Here is a 16159-nt window from a genome sequence, read left to right as displayed (position 1 = left end):
GAGCTGGGCAGGGCAGGGTCAGCAGGGGTGTGCCAGGGACCTCAGGAAAAATGTGTCAGGGGACAGGTCACAGCGGGGGGCTTCCCCTGCCAGCCCGGCTGCAGACACCCCTGTCACCTGCTGACCTGGCAGATAAGGAAGCTGAGCTGCCCTGAGCAGAACAGTCAACCTCTCTGGGCCTTGGTTTCCGCATCTGTAAAATGGGGTGGTCAGGAAGGCAGGCAAGAAGGCCAGCGACTGGCTGAGCACGGTCACCTCCCACGAGGCAAGCAGAGGGTCCCTGACGCCTGGCCATTCCCAGGGGCCCTGGGCAAGGTATCCCCCCAGGGCCAGAAGGACCAGGCTGGACACAGAATCGCAGGGCGGGCGCACCTGCTAGGTGTCCCCACGCTCCTGTCCCCACGTCCCCTTGCCCAAGGAGCGGCAGCCCCTATCCCGGGCTTGGACGAGCCCGTCTCCCTGCCGCTCCAGCCTGACTCCAAGTGGCGCCTATTTGTCACTCGGGTGTCTAGATCCACGTGTCCTGTGGTCAGCAGACCCATCTGGACAGTGCGACGTCCACGCCCGAGGCCCCTGGGACCGCCTAGTCGCCTGCACCTTCCCGAGCTCCAGTAGATGCCGATGGTGGCCGGCGAACTGCTAAGAGTGGTTCCCAATAGACACATGACACGGCACAGCAGATGTCGCCGGATGTCCCTTCCCAAGCACGACCCCACTCCAGCCCCGCCCGGCCTGGGCAGCCTCCCCGCCGCTATGCGCCTGCGCGGTCCTTAGCGATCCCGCGCGCCGCCGCCAGGGGTCGCTGCGCGCTGGCCGTGGCTGGGACCTGGGGTGGCGCCTCCAGCCGGGTGGGCGGGGTCGGGTGGGCGCCCAGGGTCCTCGGCTGCTGGGACTCTGCACGGATCGCTCCACTCTGCACCCCGGAACCGCACCCGACCCGCCCTGCTGCTTCATCAGGGCCACCAAAGGGCTTCTCCAGAGAGCCCAGGACGCTCACTGTGGCGCAGCACCCCGAGGTTCCAGAGCGCCCCGCGAGTTCCTCTTCGTTGCAGTAGACTGTCCAGGGCAGGGGCGCTCGGCCGTGGAGCCCCCCGCCTTTTCTATGTCTATATTTTTATTTAGACACAGAGTCTCGCTGCATTGGGGACGCTGGCTTTGAATTCGAGATCCTCCTGCCTCAGCCTCCCAATTTGCTGGGATGATTGACAGGCGCGCGCCACTGCGCTCGGTGTGTTTTTAATGAACATTTTTAGAGCTACGTTAGATGCACAGCAAAAGTGCGTGGAAGGTACAGAAGAAGCTCCCCTGTACCCTCTGCTCCATTAATGGATGGCCATCGTCCCCCTCTCCCCGCCAACATGCCACCCAGGCTGACGCATCTTTTCCAAGTGTTGAGCCTACGCCACACATGGCCACCCCAAGGCCATCCGTCACTCTGGGGTTCACTCCTGGTGGGGTGCTCTCTACAGGTTGAGACATGTGCGATGGCATTAGGAGTGAGAGCTGCTGTAGCCACCTGCCTGCCCACCCCTCCCTGAGCCCCGGCAGAGCGGCCAGGGTGGCGCTGTGGCCACGAGGGGGCGCCATTGCCCCGCAGATGTGCCCAAGCTCGGGGCTGCGGGAAGGAGCCGCGCGCGCAGCCGCAGAGGGGGCTGTCGCTCAAATCCTGAAACGGACGGGAGGGAACTTCCAGGACCCCACCCCGAGCTGAGGACCTCTGGGAGCAGCTGCATTACCTCTTGCGACGGGCGCAGCTCTGAGTTCTTTGGGGCTACGGGGGCAAAACGTCTGCAGAGAACAGCTTTACCTGGGAGGCCAACGTTTCTGTAAAAGTTCTCAGTGTCACACCCTGGGCTGAAACCCCTTTTCAAGGGCAGTGGTGGTCGCCTGTCATCCCAGGGGCTCGGGAGGCTGAGGCAGGAGGATCGCAAGGTGGAGGCCAGCCTCACCCACTGTCAAGTCCAACAGAAAAGAAGGGACCAAGGGGCACGTCACTCGGAACTTTATGATCCTTTCGTGCTACTCAGTTCCTCGCAACGTGGCTACTTCTATAATTAAACAAACTTTCAAAATGATTTTTTTTAAAAAAGGACAGAACTCATCACAGTGAAACGGGAAATGGCATGTCAGCTCTGGGGCCAGGCCCTCCAGTTGAGTCCACCTGGTCACTGTCTTTGGGGTGTGTGCGTCAGTCAGGGTCCAGCATCGGGGCCTTGCCCTCCAGCACCGCAGTGACCTTGACCTTGCACCCTGCGGCCTCCATCACCAGCTCCCTCCCTCCCTCCCGGGCTGGGCGGGCGCAGGAGAGGCCAGGACCTGGGGAGGCCGAGTCGGGGGACTCTGGGGTGGTAGGTGGCACAGGCTCAGGGACCGAGGGTGGTGAAGAAGATGCGCATCTTGACCAGGAAGGTGGTGACCGAGCCCTGGCGCCACAGCTTCATCTCCACGTCCAGGGCGAAGTCGCGCGGCTCCAGCACCGGGCGCTGCAGGGTCACCACCCCTGTGTAGGCGTTGAGGCGGCGCGTGATGAAGTAGCCCTCCTCGTTGCCCCGGGTGATGGCCAGCGAGATGGTGTCCCCTGCGAAGGCCGGCGCGGGCCCGATGCGGAAGATGTGCGCGGGCACCAGCAGCCCCGTCTGCAGGCTGAGCTGGTGGTGCGTGATGCGCGCCGGGGACGCCTGGCACTCGGCGGGGTCGGGGCAGTGCGCGCGCTCACACCTCCTGCGGGCGGGGACGGGTCAGCGGCGCCTGCGTCAGCCGGGCAGGGCTCGCGGGGTGCTGTTTTTGCAGCAGGAGGGAACCCCGATTCTCGCCCCCCAGCCCTGTTTGCTTTTCATTGAGAGACAGGCTCTCACTGAGTTGGTCAGGGCCCAAGTGGTTGAGGCTGGCCTCCAACTTGCCATCCTCCTGCCTCAGCCTCCCCAGCTGCTCTGATGGCAGCGAGGCCACCGCCCGGCTGGCTCCTGTTCTCCCCCCTCTCCTTCCCACTTGCTCCCTCTTCCCATCGCACTTAGTGACCCCCGCTGCCAGCCGTGTCCTGCTTGGCCTTCTCCCCACCCCGCTCTGGCAAGGCAAGGCCGTGTGGCCAGGGGCACAGATCATGTGCTGTCACTTCCCAGAGGACAGCGGCTTGCGCTCCTCATGGCCTGCATTGGGCATGTCCAGGGCCACGCAGCCTCCTGGAGAGGCCTCCCACCCAGAGCCACCCGAGCCGTCCAGCCCTGGGATGGTACGGCCGGCCCCCAGGGACAGAATGGGACCGTGGACCTTTGTCACCCGGGGTGTGGAGTATTGGGGACCTCTGTCACTCATGGCTGCAGACCATGTGTTGGGGACAGAGACAGAGAGACAGAGGGACAGAGAGACAGAGAGAGAGGGACACAGGGCCAGAGGCAGGGGGCGTGGGCTCCTCCGGTCCCCTGCTCCCCGCTCTGGGAGCTGTTTCATTTACACCCGACACGGCGTCGGGGCCATGGGCAGGAGGTGACCGCGGCAGGGCCTGTCCCTTGGCCAGGGAACGCGGGATCAGCGCAGGGCCGGGGGCAAGGCCAAGACTCGGGGGCACTCACATTTCGGAGACTTGGACGTAGTTGGGGGGACACGTGACGCGCAGGCAGCGGAAGCCGCCCTGGATGTTGAAACAGGTCTCGGCCGCGGAGCAGTTGTGGGTGCCCAGGGCACATTCGTCCAGGTCTGTGGGGACAGGAGGGGCAGTGAGGGGGCTCCCAGGACCCAGCCTGAGACAGACCATGGAGTCTGGCCTCCTCTGCGCCCTCCCCTGCACACCTGGACAGCCAGCAGCCTGACCTGACCCCCGGGCCTTTGCACATGCTTCACAGCAGTTACGACAGCTTCTCCGCATCTTCCCTCACTGGCTCCCACTCACGCCCAGGCCTTGGGTGCCACGTCCCTCCTGCAGGATGGCCCACCAGGCTACCCCCCTGCCGTCCCCACTGCCCCGACCCCGTGCTTGTCCCTGAACCACTGTCACGGTCTGTCACCCTCTGACACACACCAAGGCTGCTGTGTGGCTGTCCCGCCCGTCCCAGGCACCCAGAAGGACCAATGGCCGCCAAGGGCAGCCGCTCCCCACGTGCTTCTGGACACACGCCGGGCCCTGCCTGGGGACACGCAGCCGCACAGGGCCCCGCCAGACAGGACACTCCAGCTCCCGGAACACGGCCTGTGCGGAACCCGGGGACACACGGCCACCACACGCACGCATGGGCTCTGCGGCACCCACAGGGGCGTGGGGACGGCCACTCAGGGCTCTGCAGCTCACAGGCCCAGACAGACCCACAGACATGCCGACCCAGAAAAGGCTCAGAGCAGCGTGTGTGAGACAGACAGACGGATGGACGGACCCAGGCACCCAGCCACTTGGTGCAGAAAGGACAGTCCTAGGAGGCCCCAGGGGCTGTCCCCAGATGACCCCTGGAGCGCTCCACAGTGACTCCCGAGAGCTTGCCCTGGCCCAGTCCACCCCCAACTCTGCCAGCAGAGCGCCCAGGCTACGGGGACAAGGACGAGCCTCAACCCCCAGCTCTGGCCACTCTGTCCCAGGCTGCTGGCCAGCAGGGCTCCAGCAGGGCTCCCGCAGGGCCCGGGCGTCTGTCCACCCCACGGCTGCCCCAGGCAAGTGTGAGGAGCATGGCCCGAGGCCAGGGCAGGGGTGGCTAAGGCTGGGCAGCCACGGTCACCACAGGAAGCCAGACCCTCCTCTGCTCCTTGGCCTCTACCCTGGGCCTCCCACACTGAGGACCCAGGTGCCTGGCCGTGGGCAGGGCAGGATGCAGGGCTGCTTTAGCTTCGCGTGGGGCCAGCGCAGATGGCCAGGTCCAGAGCAGAGGGAAGGTCTTCCGTGGACAGTGGCTGCCTGGCCTCACCAGGCCCACAGGAAGCTCTGACTTCCTGGGGTTTTTTGGTCCCGGGGATTGAACCAGAGACGTTTAACCCCTGAGCCCCGTCCTCAGCCCTGTTTATGCTTTATTTCGAGACAGGGCCTCCCTGAGTTGCTGAGGTTGGCCTCCACCTTGTGATCCTCCTGCCTTGGCCTCCCGATCAGATGGGATTCCAGGCGTGCACCACTGTGCCGGGCATATTTTAATACGTTTAACCACATTTTGTTGAATCTGAGGACGAAGAAGCTGCAGATAAAAAGGCCAACTGTGTGTGTGTGTGTGTGTGTGTGTTTGTGTGTGTGTGTATGTGTGTGTGTGTGTGTGTGTGTTTGCACAAGGAAAGATGGAAGGAAATCTAATGCATCCAAGTACACGGACTCCAGCTCTCTGTCAATCCAGCTGTGGGTCACATGTTCGCTGAGCACCTACTGTGTGCTGGGCATGGCTCTAGTGGAGTGAGCAAGGGAGACACGGCCCCACCTTCACGGAGCGTCTACTCCAAGATGGCTAAACCCAAGTGTCTTCCAATTCTTTCTGTTCTTTGTTTTTACTCTCAAAAATGGGCAAGGCCATGGGTGCTGTGGCCCACGCCTCTTATCCCAGCAGCTCGGGAGGCTGAATCAGGAGGATCGAAAGTTGGAGGCCAGCCTCAGCCCTAAGCAGCTCAGGGAGACCATGTGGCTCAGGGGTTGAGGGCCCTGACTTCAATGCCTGGTATTAAAAAGAAAAAATAAAAAACACAGCCCACGGGATCCCTGTTCCATTTCCAGGTCGAGGTCCAGGCCTGGGAGATTCTGAACTGGACCGAGCACCCCAAGACCCTGCCTCCCTCCTCCTAAGCCTAGGCCTCGGTTAACACGACCCTGGTGGCGCGGGCCTCTCTCTGCTCGTGCGCCGAGCCTCCCTGTGTGGCCTGGAGCCCCTGAGCCCCGCAGGGCAGGGCCATGCTCACCCTTGCAGGTCCTCCCGTTGGCCATCATGGTGTAGCCCTGGTCGGGGCACGCGCACTGGTAGCTCCCGGGCACGTTGACACAGCGGAAGGTGCAGAGGATGCCCGCGCCCTGAGCGCACTCGTCGATGTCTGCCAGGGACAAGGTGGGCCCAGGTGACCCCAGCCCACCCCCAGGTCCCAGCCGCTGACAGCAGCAGGAGAAAGTCGGCCAAGGCCCCCGCAGCCTCCGTCCCAGATCTGACTCCATCCTTCACCAGAGAGGCCGGGGGGCGTCTCCCGGTTACAGAGGAGGAGCCTGAGGTCAGAGTGGCCCAGCAGTTCCCCCAGACACCACGGCAGGCGACTGAAGGGCTGGGACTGGAACGTGGAACTCCCGACAGACCCCTGCAGGCCCTGGGCGCCGGGCCCTGGAGCAGTGCTCTGGGAGCCTGGAGGCCGGGCGAGGGAGGCCCACGGGCGGGGGAGGCCCACCTGTGCAGGTGTGCCCGTCCTCGGCCAGCTGGTAGCCCTGGCGGCAGTAGCACTGGTAGGAGCCGTAGATGTTGGCGCACTCCTGGCTGCAGCGCCCGGCCTCACACTCGTTCACGTCTGCAGGGGGGCAGGGGCGGGCCGTGAGGCCGGGGTCAGCTGGCCAGGAGCCTCGCCTTTAGAAACGGTCAGTTCTCACATTTTGGAGGCCAGTGGAGAACCAGAGGCCAGGAGAAGGACAGGAAGCCAGTCGGGGGCAAGGGGCAGGGCAGGGCCAGGGCTGCACACAGTGGGGTAGTCACAGGTCAGGCCAGTGCTTGGGGGCCTGGTGCTGTCCCCACGCGGCTCTGGGGGTGTGGCCACCTGGGTGCTGACACAGGCCTCCACAAGGGCTGCCAGGTCCCTGCTATGGGGCGCACCTGGGGACATAGCCATGAGCCAGACGGACAGGTCCCTAAGTGAAGGAGGTCACACGCACACACAGAAGAGCACAGGGGCAAGGTGACAAGCAAGTCCAACAATCACTATGTCAAAAGGAGCCAGGGAGCGGGGCGCAGTGGTGCGTGTGTGATCCCAGGGGCTGGGAGGCTGAGGCAGGAGGATCGCAAGTTGGAGGCCGGCCTCAGCTACTTAGGGAGACCCTAAGCAACTCAGGGAGACCCTGTCTCTCAATAATATAGAAAAAGGGCTGGGGACGGGGCGCAGGGATCAGGCACCCCTGGATGTGACCCGATACAAAATAAAGAGAGTTGAAGTCCACCCAGGGCCGTTCAAACCGACTCCACAGACACGGGCACTTGGGGCTTCTGGAGAGCCAGGGAAATGGCCACCAGGGACCCACGGGCTTGGGGTCCCTCGCAGCACGGTGGGCGTCCCCAGGCGGCCAGGGACCAGGCGGTGGGTACCTTCGCAGTGCCTGCCGTCGGCGGCCAGCAGGAAGCCCGAGGCGCAGGCGCAGCGGTAGGAGCCCAGCGTGTTCTCGCACGTGTGCTGGCACAGGCGGCCCGGCGAGGCCCAGCACTCGTTCACATCTGCGGGGACAGCGGCAGCGGGCGTGGGAGGCCACCCCGCACCCGGGTCCCCCCGGGCACAGAAGGGGCAGGGGAAGGCTGGCCTCCAAGAGGGACGGCGGGCACCACCCTGGCTGCGGGGACTCTGGGGGACCCCGAAGGACCCCAGAGGGTGCGCCCCACCTACCGATGCAGGAGCGGCCGAAGGCGTCCCTCTGGAAGCCCGGCTTGCAGTCGCAGCGGTGGGACCCGGGGAGGTTGTGGCACACCTGTGTGTCCCCACAGTGGTGCAGCCCCGTCTCACACTCGTCCACGTCTGGGGAGGACAGCAGGGGGGCAGCAGCTGAGTCCCGCTCCCTCTGCCGGCCTCCTGTGGCCGGGAGCCCTGGTCAAGCGGAGGCCCGGAGGCCCGGAGGCCAGGAGGCAGGGAGGCTGGCGGCTTACCCACACAGGCCGTCCCCTCCTGGTTGGCGTGGTAGCCGCGCCGGCAGACCAGCGGGTTCCTCTGGCACGTGTAGGAGCCCACGGTGTTGACGCAGCTGAAGCCCGAGCGGCAGGGCTCGGGCAGCGACGTGCACTCGTTGATGTCTGCAGGAGGGAGGTGGGTGACAGGGAGCCTGGCAGGGGCCTGGCCTGCCCCCACTTCTCCCAGCCCCAGTCCTCTATGAAGCTACAACATGCAGGCACAGCCCCACCACAGGGCCTTTGCACATGCTGCCTGTTTCCCGGCCTACGCTGACCTCTAATATTTCTCTAGCTGAACTGTGTACTTCCTGATGTCATCTCCACGGGACAACCTTCAGGACCAGTCTAGGGGGACCAGACTTCTGCACAGCACCTGTCCTTCCCCTGTCCCTCTGCACAGCTCGTTCCCAAGAGTGAAGGTGGCTTTGAGTGTCCCTCGTACAAGAAGCTGAGCTTCTACCTCCAAGGGAGCAGGCCCGCAGCTTCTGGGGAGCTGGGACCTTCTGGCTCTGTGGCTGACCAGCGGCTTCTTGGAAGGGGACGATGATGGGTGGGGGCAGTGTGGGCCTTCAGAACCTCTTGGGGACAACAACTGGCCCAGCATCCATCAAACTGTAGCTCTCAATCCGTGGGATCATTCTAGAAGGTCTCACTAGCACTTGTTTTGGTGCTGGGATTGAACCCGGGGCCCTGGACCACTGAGCCACACCCCCATCCCTATCTTGGATTTTATTTAGACACAGGTCTGGCTGAATTGCTGAGGCTGGCCTCCAACTTGCGAGCCTCCTATGTCAGCCTCCTGAGCTGCTGGATTAGTGCACCCCTATGCCAGGACCTGAGTTTTCCGTGGGGCTGCGCTGTGAAAGCGGTGTTGTGTTTCCCTCTGCGTGTGTCTGTACCAGGTCACCGTATCAGATGTCACAGGTTAAAAAGTACTTGATATGCATTCTTCCACCAGTCCAACCCCGCTAATGGGTAAACCGAGGCCACAGGACAAGTAACTGCCAAGGTGAGACGACTCAGGTGGGGAGGGCAGGTAGAATTTTGCAAGCATCTCCTGGGGCTGGCCACTGGGCACGCCCATCGCAGGTGGAGACAGAGGCTGTGACAGAGCCGCAAGCCAGGTCCACCTGGTCTCAAAAGGGCTGGGAGCAGACAGGTGCAGTGAGGCCCACCTGGGATCCCAGGGGCTTGGGAGGCTGAGGCAGGAGGATCGCAAGGTGGAGGCCAGCCTCAGCAACTTAGGCCCTAAGCCACTCAGGGAGACCCTGTCTCTAAAGAAAACATAAAAAGGGCTGGGGACGGGGCTCAGGGTCGAGTGTCCCTAGTTCAATCTCCAGCGCTTGGAGATGGATGCCACCTCCCGAGGAGCCCGAGGAGGGGACCCTGCTGAGCTGTGCCCACTCACCCACGCAGTTGCCCTCGGGGTCCTGCAGGAAGCCCTCCATGCAGCGCTGCCGCATCTGGCAGTAGAAGGAGCCCCTGGTGTTCTGGCACGAGAAGCCCGCCTGGCAGTTGTGGGTGCCCGTCGCACACTCGTCCACGTCTGGCACACAGAGGCCGGGGGTGAAGGGCAGCCCTGCCCCGCATGCCCAGCACCCAGCCCACCCAGCTCTGCCCTCAGGATGCCGGATGGCTCAAAGGTTGCTGCAGGAAGCTGGCAGAGCCCTGTCACTAGTGTGGCCCGTGTCCCCAGAGTGCGATGGCATGAGCTCATCTACCGAGCTGCCCCGGGGTTCCAGGTACTGTCGTAAGCACACGGTGACAACAGCTTACACCTCTTAGATGAGGTCCTGCGGGGATGCTTTTCGACTTTTGGTACCGGGGATTGAGCCCGAGGTGCTTGACCACTGAGCCCCGTCCCCAGCCCTTTTTACTTTTTATTTAGAGACAGGGTCGCACTGAGTCACTTAGGGCCTTGCCAAGTGGCTGAGGCTGGCCTCCAGCTTTCAATCCTCCGGCCTCAGCCTCCAGAACTGCGGGGATGACAGGCGCGTGCACTGCGCACACAAAAGCCCCAACCCCTGAGCCTGTCTTTGTTCTCGGACACGCCACGACCCCACCCTCCCTGTCGCGCCCCAGGATGACATTGCCAGCACTGGGGGCCTCCTCGGGCCACGCCACCCCAGGAGCACCCAGCCCACAGCCACGGTGCTCTCCCCACCTCCGCCTAGTTCCCGTGTCCCGTCCCCCGCAGCTAGAGGAAGGACGCTGCACCTCACCCCCACCCCTGGCACCCAGCCGCGGCCCGGGAAATGACGGTTGAGAAATGCCGCCTCCTCTTAGAAAGCTCCAGTTTTACAGTAAAAGGGACAGAAGTGCGCCTCCAGGGGGCGCTACCCAAAACACCAAAGGGACCCACACGTGCCACCAGGAGGTGGCCTCCCCGCATCCGTCCTCAGACCCCACCCTCTGCCCCCAACGCTGACGGTGAGGTCTTTCCTTGGAGAGGAAACAGACACAAGAGCTGGACACTTACAAGAAGGGACAATGCACTCAGATCAGGGCAGGGCGTGGCCGCTCAGGGGCGTGGCTGGAGAGGGTGTGGCTAAGGAGCTGGGCTAGGGCTGGTCATGGGCGTGGCTGGAGCTGGCCAGGGGCGTGGCTGGGGCTGTGGGTGGGGCTGGCCAGGGGCGTGGCTGGAGCTGGTCAGGGGCGTAACTGAGGCTGTGGGTGGGGCTGGTCAGGGGCGTGGCTGAGGCTGTGGGTGGGGCTGCTCAGGGGCGTGGCTGAGGCTATGGGTGGGGCTGGTCAGGGGCGTGGCTAAGGCTGTGGGTGGGGCTGGTCAGGGGCGTGGCTGGAGTGGGTGGGGCTGGTCAGGGGTATGGCTGGAATGTGTGGGCTTGCTGGGGGCGTGGCTGGAGTGGGTGGGGCTAGTCAGGGGCGTGGTCTGAGTGGGTGGGGCTGGTCAGAGACTTGGCTGGAGCGGGTGGGGCTGGTCAGAGGCATGGCTGGAGTGGGTGGGCTTGCTGGGGGCGTGGCTGGAGTGGGTGGGGCTAGTCGGGGGCGTGGCCGGAGTGGGTGGGACTGGTCAGGGACGTGGCTGGAGTGGGTGGGCTGGCCAGGGGCGTGGCTGGAGGAGGTGGGTCTGGTCAAGGGCATACCTAGGGTTGACCATGGAGCTGATAAGGGCGTGGCCAGGGAGGAGCCAAGCAGGTGGAGGGCGGAGTTGGTGCTGGGAGAGGCGTGGTCAGCCTTGGGGAGGGGAGTGGTCAAAGGTGGGCGGGATTGCGGGGTACCCAAGGCAGGCCGACCTCCGCCCCTTCTCACCTGTGCACTCGCCGTCCTTGAGGGCGTAGCCGGGCTCGCAGGTGAGTGCCTTGTAGCAGCGGAAGGAGCCCAAGGTGTTCACGCAGTGCTCGCCCCGGCTGCACGTATGAAGGTCCGTCACACACTCGTTGATGTCTGCGGGGAGAGTGCGCGAGGCGGCCGTCAGGACCTGCAGGGCTCTCTGGGTCCAGAGGCCCAGCACAACCAGGGGACCTCAGGCCACCAGGAGGCAAGGAGCGCCAGGCCCTGCCCTTGGAGGTACTCACCATCCAGAGAGGAGCACGTGGCTGATGTCCCCTTATCCAAAACTCCCTTCATTCAACAAAGATTTACTAGGAACCAGCTACGTGTCAAGCACGCTTCTTGGCAAGAGGGACAGGTCAGCGACCAAGACGCACAGACACGGCTACCGTCGCGGAGCAGACGCTCAGATACATCAATGCTCACGACAAGGAGGGTGGTCACCAGCGACATGGAGAAAAGGGAGGACGACACGCGGGGGTGGGGGGGGTCGGTTCAGCAGGAAGTGAAGGGGACATGTGGACAAGAACCTGGGAGGGGTGACACAGCCAAACGGATGGTCCAGGCAGAGGAGCTAGCTGTGAGGGCCGGGACCAGTCAGGACCCTGCAGAGTTGTGGCTGCAGGGGAGAGAAGGACGATTGAGCAGGTGAGGATGGGGGGCAGGTGGGAGCCACAGAGGGTTCCCCACAGAGGGGGGAGGGTGTTCTGCTGCAGAGGAGAACAGACTAGGGCTGAAGAGAAGCCAGGCGGGAGACGGAGGTGGCTGGGAGCACCACACATGGAGGTGGGAGGAGTTGGAAGATTCTAGAAAAACCGGAGGCAGAACAAATGAGATGCATTGACAAATGAGATGCATTGACCAGACAAGATGGAAGAAAAAGCCGCGCGACCGGTGGCCATCCCACAGGGGCAGCTGGAGAAGCCGCCTGCAGGGGAGCCTGGGAGCCCGGTGGCCGCGGGTCCAAGAAGGAGCTGGAGACACTGAGGAGGACTAGGGGAGAGACCCCCAAATCCCAGGAGAGCCAAGGTGGCAGGACTGCAGCAGCTGGACTGGGATCCAGCCAGCCTGGCCCGGGCTGCAAGGCCCCGCTGTTCAGTGCCGGCAGCAGGGGGCGCTCTTCCACCTCCCGACTTGCTGCAGCCCAGCCCATCTAGGGCACCAGACAGTCCTCCGAGGGCAGGGCACAGGGGAGTCCCTGGCAGAGGTGACACCCTAAACAGTCCCACTTGGGCTCACATGCCTCTAGTGCTGGGGCGCTCACTACCTCTGCTGGTGGCCTCTGTGTAATGTATGTGAAGAAAAATGACAACACGAAAGCTCTAGCCCACTTCTTACCTGAACTAACCCACAGGGGGGTTCTGGTTCCACCGATTGACCCCAGGGGTGCTTAACCCCGGAGCCCCATCTCCAGGCCCTTTTATGTTTTATTTAGAGTCAGGGTCTCGCTGAGTTGCTGAGGGCCTTGCTTATTGCTGAGGCTGGCCTCCAACTTGTGATCCTCCTGCCTCAGCCTCCCCAACTGTTGGGATGAAAGGCGTGCACCCAGCACCTGGCCTACCTCACGGTTCTGAGGCAGGGGCTTATCTCACTCTCAGATGAGGGATCCAGGAGGTGGAGCAATTTTTGTATAAGGTCTTAGGAGTAAAAAAGTGCAAAAGCAGGACTTGAACCCCAGCAGCCTGGATGTGAGACCTCGCGTTCCCACGCGAGGCTCCCCTCCCACCTGCCGGAAGAACAAAGAGCCACAGGGGCCCCAGGAGGCGGTCACAGACGTGCGGGGAAGCCTGTGTGTGATGAAGAACACTCAGACGATCAGACAGGACGTGTGCGGTGCAGGAAGCAGGCGGGCAGCCAGAGGCGTGCTCGTGAACCTTGCTCAGGGGACAGACTGTTGGCATTTCATCTCCTAAACCCATTTCCCGGCTGCCTGGGGACCCCTAAGAGCTCAAGATCTTCTTTCCTAGGCCACCTGGAAGCCCGCACACTGGGGCAGGCAGGAAGAGGGCATCCTGGGAAGGGCGTCCACCGGCCCCGGGTGGGACCTGCCTCCCCAGACGCACACACAGCCCAGACCCGCACAGGAGGAGAGGCCAGCCGCTGGCAAGCAGGTTCGAGAGGGCCCCATGTTCTGCCCGTGGCTGGAGGCCGGGGGGCAAACATGTCTGTGAAAGTCGCTCAGCCAGCACCCCGGGGCCTGTCTGCCCAGCAGCAGAGGGTCACAAAGGGGACATTCCAGGCTGGACATGGCCTTCAAGCAATGAGAAGGCATGATATTATGGGGGCCTATCCCGGGCCCTGAGTGACCTCTGTGCAGACCCTACCTCTGGGCCTTCGCCTGGGCTGTTCCTTCCACCCTGCACACCCTTCCCGGTTCCGAGCCTGTCCACCCTGGGGGATCAGGCAGATTCCACCCTCCCCAGCGACAACAGCTGCTCTGCCCGTGTCTCTGCTGTAGCTTGACCTCTGTGTCCCCCGCTGCGCCTTTACATCTACCTCCGTTTGGGGAGCATCCCTGTGTCCTTGGCCCACCACCCACAGAGCCCCCGAAGCCCCGGCCTCTGGCCAGCACCAAGGAACAGGCTGGAGCGCCATCACCCAGCAGCCACTGCGACCTGCGCAGGCTGGGCACTGGGTCCAGGCCCCGCCTCCTCCACTGGGTACCACAGAGGCTGAGAGAGGGTAGCTGAACTGCTCGGGGTCACCCAGCAAATGGTGGGTACAAAACCAGATTAGCTGGACCCCAGCCTCTGCCATGCACCTGTGGAGAAGATTCTAGATGCATCCCAGGTACCTGGACAGCTAGACCCGGGCTCTGGACTGTACACATCCAGTGGTCATCAAAGGAAGATCAACGGAAGATCCACTTATGATGATTGAACCTGGGATGCCTAACCCCCGAGCCATGTCCCAGCCCTTTTCTACTAAGTTGCTGAGGCTGGCCTCCAACTTGCCATCCTCCTGCCTGAGCCTCCTGAGTGGCTGGGATGGCAGGTGTGCACCACCCCACCTGGAAGCAGCTTCCTCTGTAACAGACTAAGAAACTGTGGCCAGGAAATGGCAAGTGACTTTATGTCTGAAGTCAAAGCGAGGTGGGAACTCCCAGCTGCCCCACTGCCTCTGGATCCCACTGTGCCTGATGCCCTGCCCAGCGGCCCACCCAGCCTGGGGACACATTCTGCTGAGGGTTCTGACTCCTGGGGACGTCGCTGGACAAAGAGGCTTCCCCGAAGAAAGGCAGGACAAGAGGCCAGGACAAAGGCACGAGACGGAGCGGGGGTGCCGGCTGGGGACAGCTCACGGAAGGGCCTTAGCGCGTGGAGCAGAGCGGCCGTGAGCGGGCGGCGGGAGGCCTGGCGCTTACCCACGCACTTCCTGTGCGCGTTGAGGATAAAGCCCTGGGCACAGAGCAGTGTGTGATTGACACAGGAGAAGGATCCCAGGGTGTTCACACAGAACTGTCGCCGGCCACAATCGTGAGTGCCCGCCAGACACTCGTCTTGGTCTAGCCGCAGCCACGGGAGGGAAACAGAGTGGCCGTTAGCGGGCGGGTGCCAGCCACAGGTCTGCAGGGGGCAGGACCCACCTGTCCAGGGCCTCCCAGTCCATCCGAGGGACAGCTCAGCCTGGACCGAAGTCTGAGTCCACAGAGCCCCAAGATGGCAAGTGAGGCTCAGAGAGGGCAGGCGGTCCACCCACAGTCACACAGCAGGGCAGATCAGACCTGCCCCAGCCCTGGGAACAGTGCTCAGGGGGCCAGGCCAGCCACAGGGACAGGAGAGGGGCCCAGGGTCAGGGCAGCTGAGTGGGCACTGCAGGGCTGAGCTCTGGCCACAGGGGTGTGGAGGTGCGGCCCTGCTGGGCAGACGTACCAAGATGCAGGAGAAACCTCACACCTGCAGGCGCTCTAGAACCTTGGGGTTGTCACGGCTGAAGAGTCACTTTTATTTTTTTTGGTGCCAGGGATTGACCCAGGGACACCAGACCCCGGAGCCCGTCCCAGCCCTACTTTGTGTTTTAATTTGAAACAGGGCCCCACTGTTGCTGAGGCTGGCCTCCACCTTGCCATCCTCCTGCCTCAGCCTCCTCAGTGGCTGGGCTGGCCTCCACCTTGCCATCCTCCTGCCTCAGCCTCCTGAGTGGCTGGGTGTACAGACGTGGCCAGGATGTCTGTCTGCAGCCTCCGGCCTCAGCTCCTACTTCCAGAGGACCAAGGGGGGCCTGCAGACATGTGGACACTGGCCAGGCCACATGGCCGGCAGAGGCAGAGTGGGCCTCAGGTTGCTCATGGGGGTCAGGCCCAAAGGAAGCCTGACCCAAGAGCAATGCCCTCCTCAGGTCGTCAGGGCCTGGGGGGACAGGAAGTAGAGCCCAGAGGACACAGTGTCACCTGGTCCTGCAACCTGTCCCCACATGGAGAGAGAGACCTGCGTGCTACCACCATGCTGTGTGATTCGAGCAAATCTGTCTCCCTCTCTGTGCTCACAGGGCATTTTTGGTCCACATGGGAACCCATCTCGCAGAAGAGGTGGACACAGGGCAGGATCTTATGGGGACAGCAGGAGAGATGGGGCCATGTCTGCCTGCCACCCACACGACCATGGGGCATGGCGTCCCTCTGTCCCTCTGACCTCTACCCAGGCGGGAACGTGGATGTACTTGCTGGCCACAGACCCACAGCCACCCAGACAGGGGTGAGCCTCAAGGGCAGGCGAGCTGAGATGTGGTCCATGAGCCAGGCCCGAGGGTCGCTCCGAGAAACACAAAGACCTCAGCCGGGCGCGGGGGCTCACGGGTGGGCCATTCCAGAGCTCGGGAGGCTGAGGCAGGAGGATTGTGAGTTGGAGGCCAGCCTCAGCCACAGCCACGGCGAGGCCCTGAGCAGCTCAGGGAGACCCTGTCTCTACAGGACAGGGCTGGGGACGGGGCTCAGGGTTGGGGGGCCCGAGGTCAGCCCCTGGGACCAGAAAGAGAAATGCGGATCCTCAGGCCACCCCACTCTCTGGGGAGTCCCTGGCCAGGGCTGCGGGGGACGGGGACAACGTCTGGGCTGCGCAGCATGGCTCCACAGT

General features: G+C 63.4%; 1 protein-coding gene across 2 annotated transcripts in view; it reads right to left on the bottom strand.

Moving 5' to 3' along the window:
• Nucleotides 1–1986: 1986 nt before the first annotated feature.
• Nucleotides 1987–16159, bottom strand: part of Fbln2 (fibulin 2) — a 34901-nt gene continuing 20728 nt past the window's right edge. Inside the window, exons 9-18 of one of the 2 annotated variants that reach the window (XM_078033390.1) lie at nucleotides 14452–14592; nucleotides 11067–11201; nucleotides 9205–9342; nucleotides 7776–7919; nucleotides 7519–7647; nucleotides 7227–7352; nucleotides 6325–6441; nucleotides 5854–5982; nucleotides 3570–3693; nucleotides 1987–2721 (exon numbers count right to left, since the gene is read on the bottom strand). In XM_078033390.1, coding sequence (XP_077889516.1) covers nucleotides 2364–2721; nucleotides 3570–3693; nucleotides 5854–5982; nucleotides 6325–6441; nucleotides 7227–7352; nucleotides 7519–7647; nucleotides 7776–7919; nucleotides 9205–9342; nucleotides 11067–11201; nucleotides 14452–14592 — 1541 coding nt within the window. In that variant the 3' untranslated portion in view covers nucleotides 1987–2363. The remainder of the gene's footprint in view (nucleotides 2722–3569; nucleotides 3694–5853; nucleotides 5983–6324; nucleotides 6442–7226; nucleotides 7353–7518; nucleotides 7648–7775; nucleotides 7920–9204; nucleotides 9343–11066; nucleotides 11202–14451; nucleotides 14593–16159) is intronic. The other variant, XM_078033391.1, reaches the window with a different exon arrangement.

Source organism: Ictidomys tridecemlineatus, chromosome 16 (assembly GCF_052094955.1).
Source record: "Ictidomys tridecemlineatus isolate mIctTri1 chromosome 16, mIctTri1.hap1, whole genome shotgun sequence".
Taxonomy (NCBI): Eukaryota; Metazoa; Chordata; class Mammalia; order Rodentia; family Sciuridae; genus Ictidomys; species Ictidomys tridecemlineatus.
This window is presented reverse-complemented; position numbering and strand designations above follow the sequence as displayed.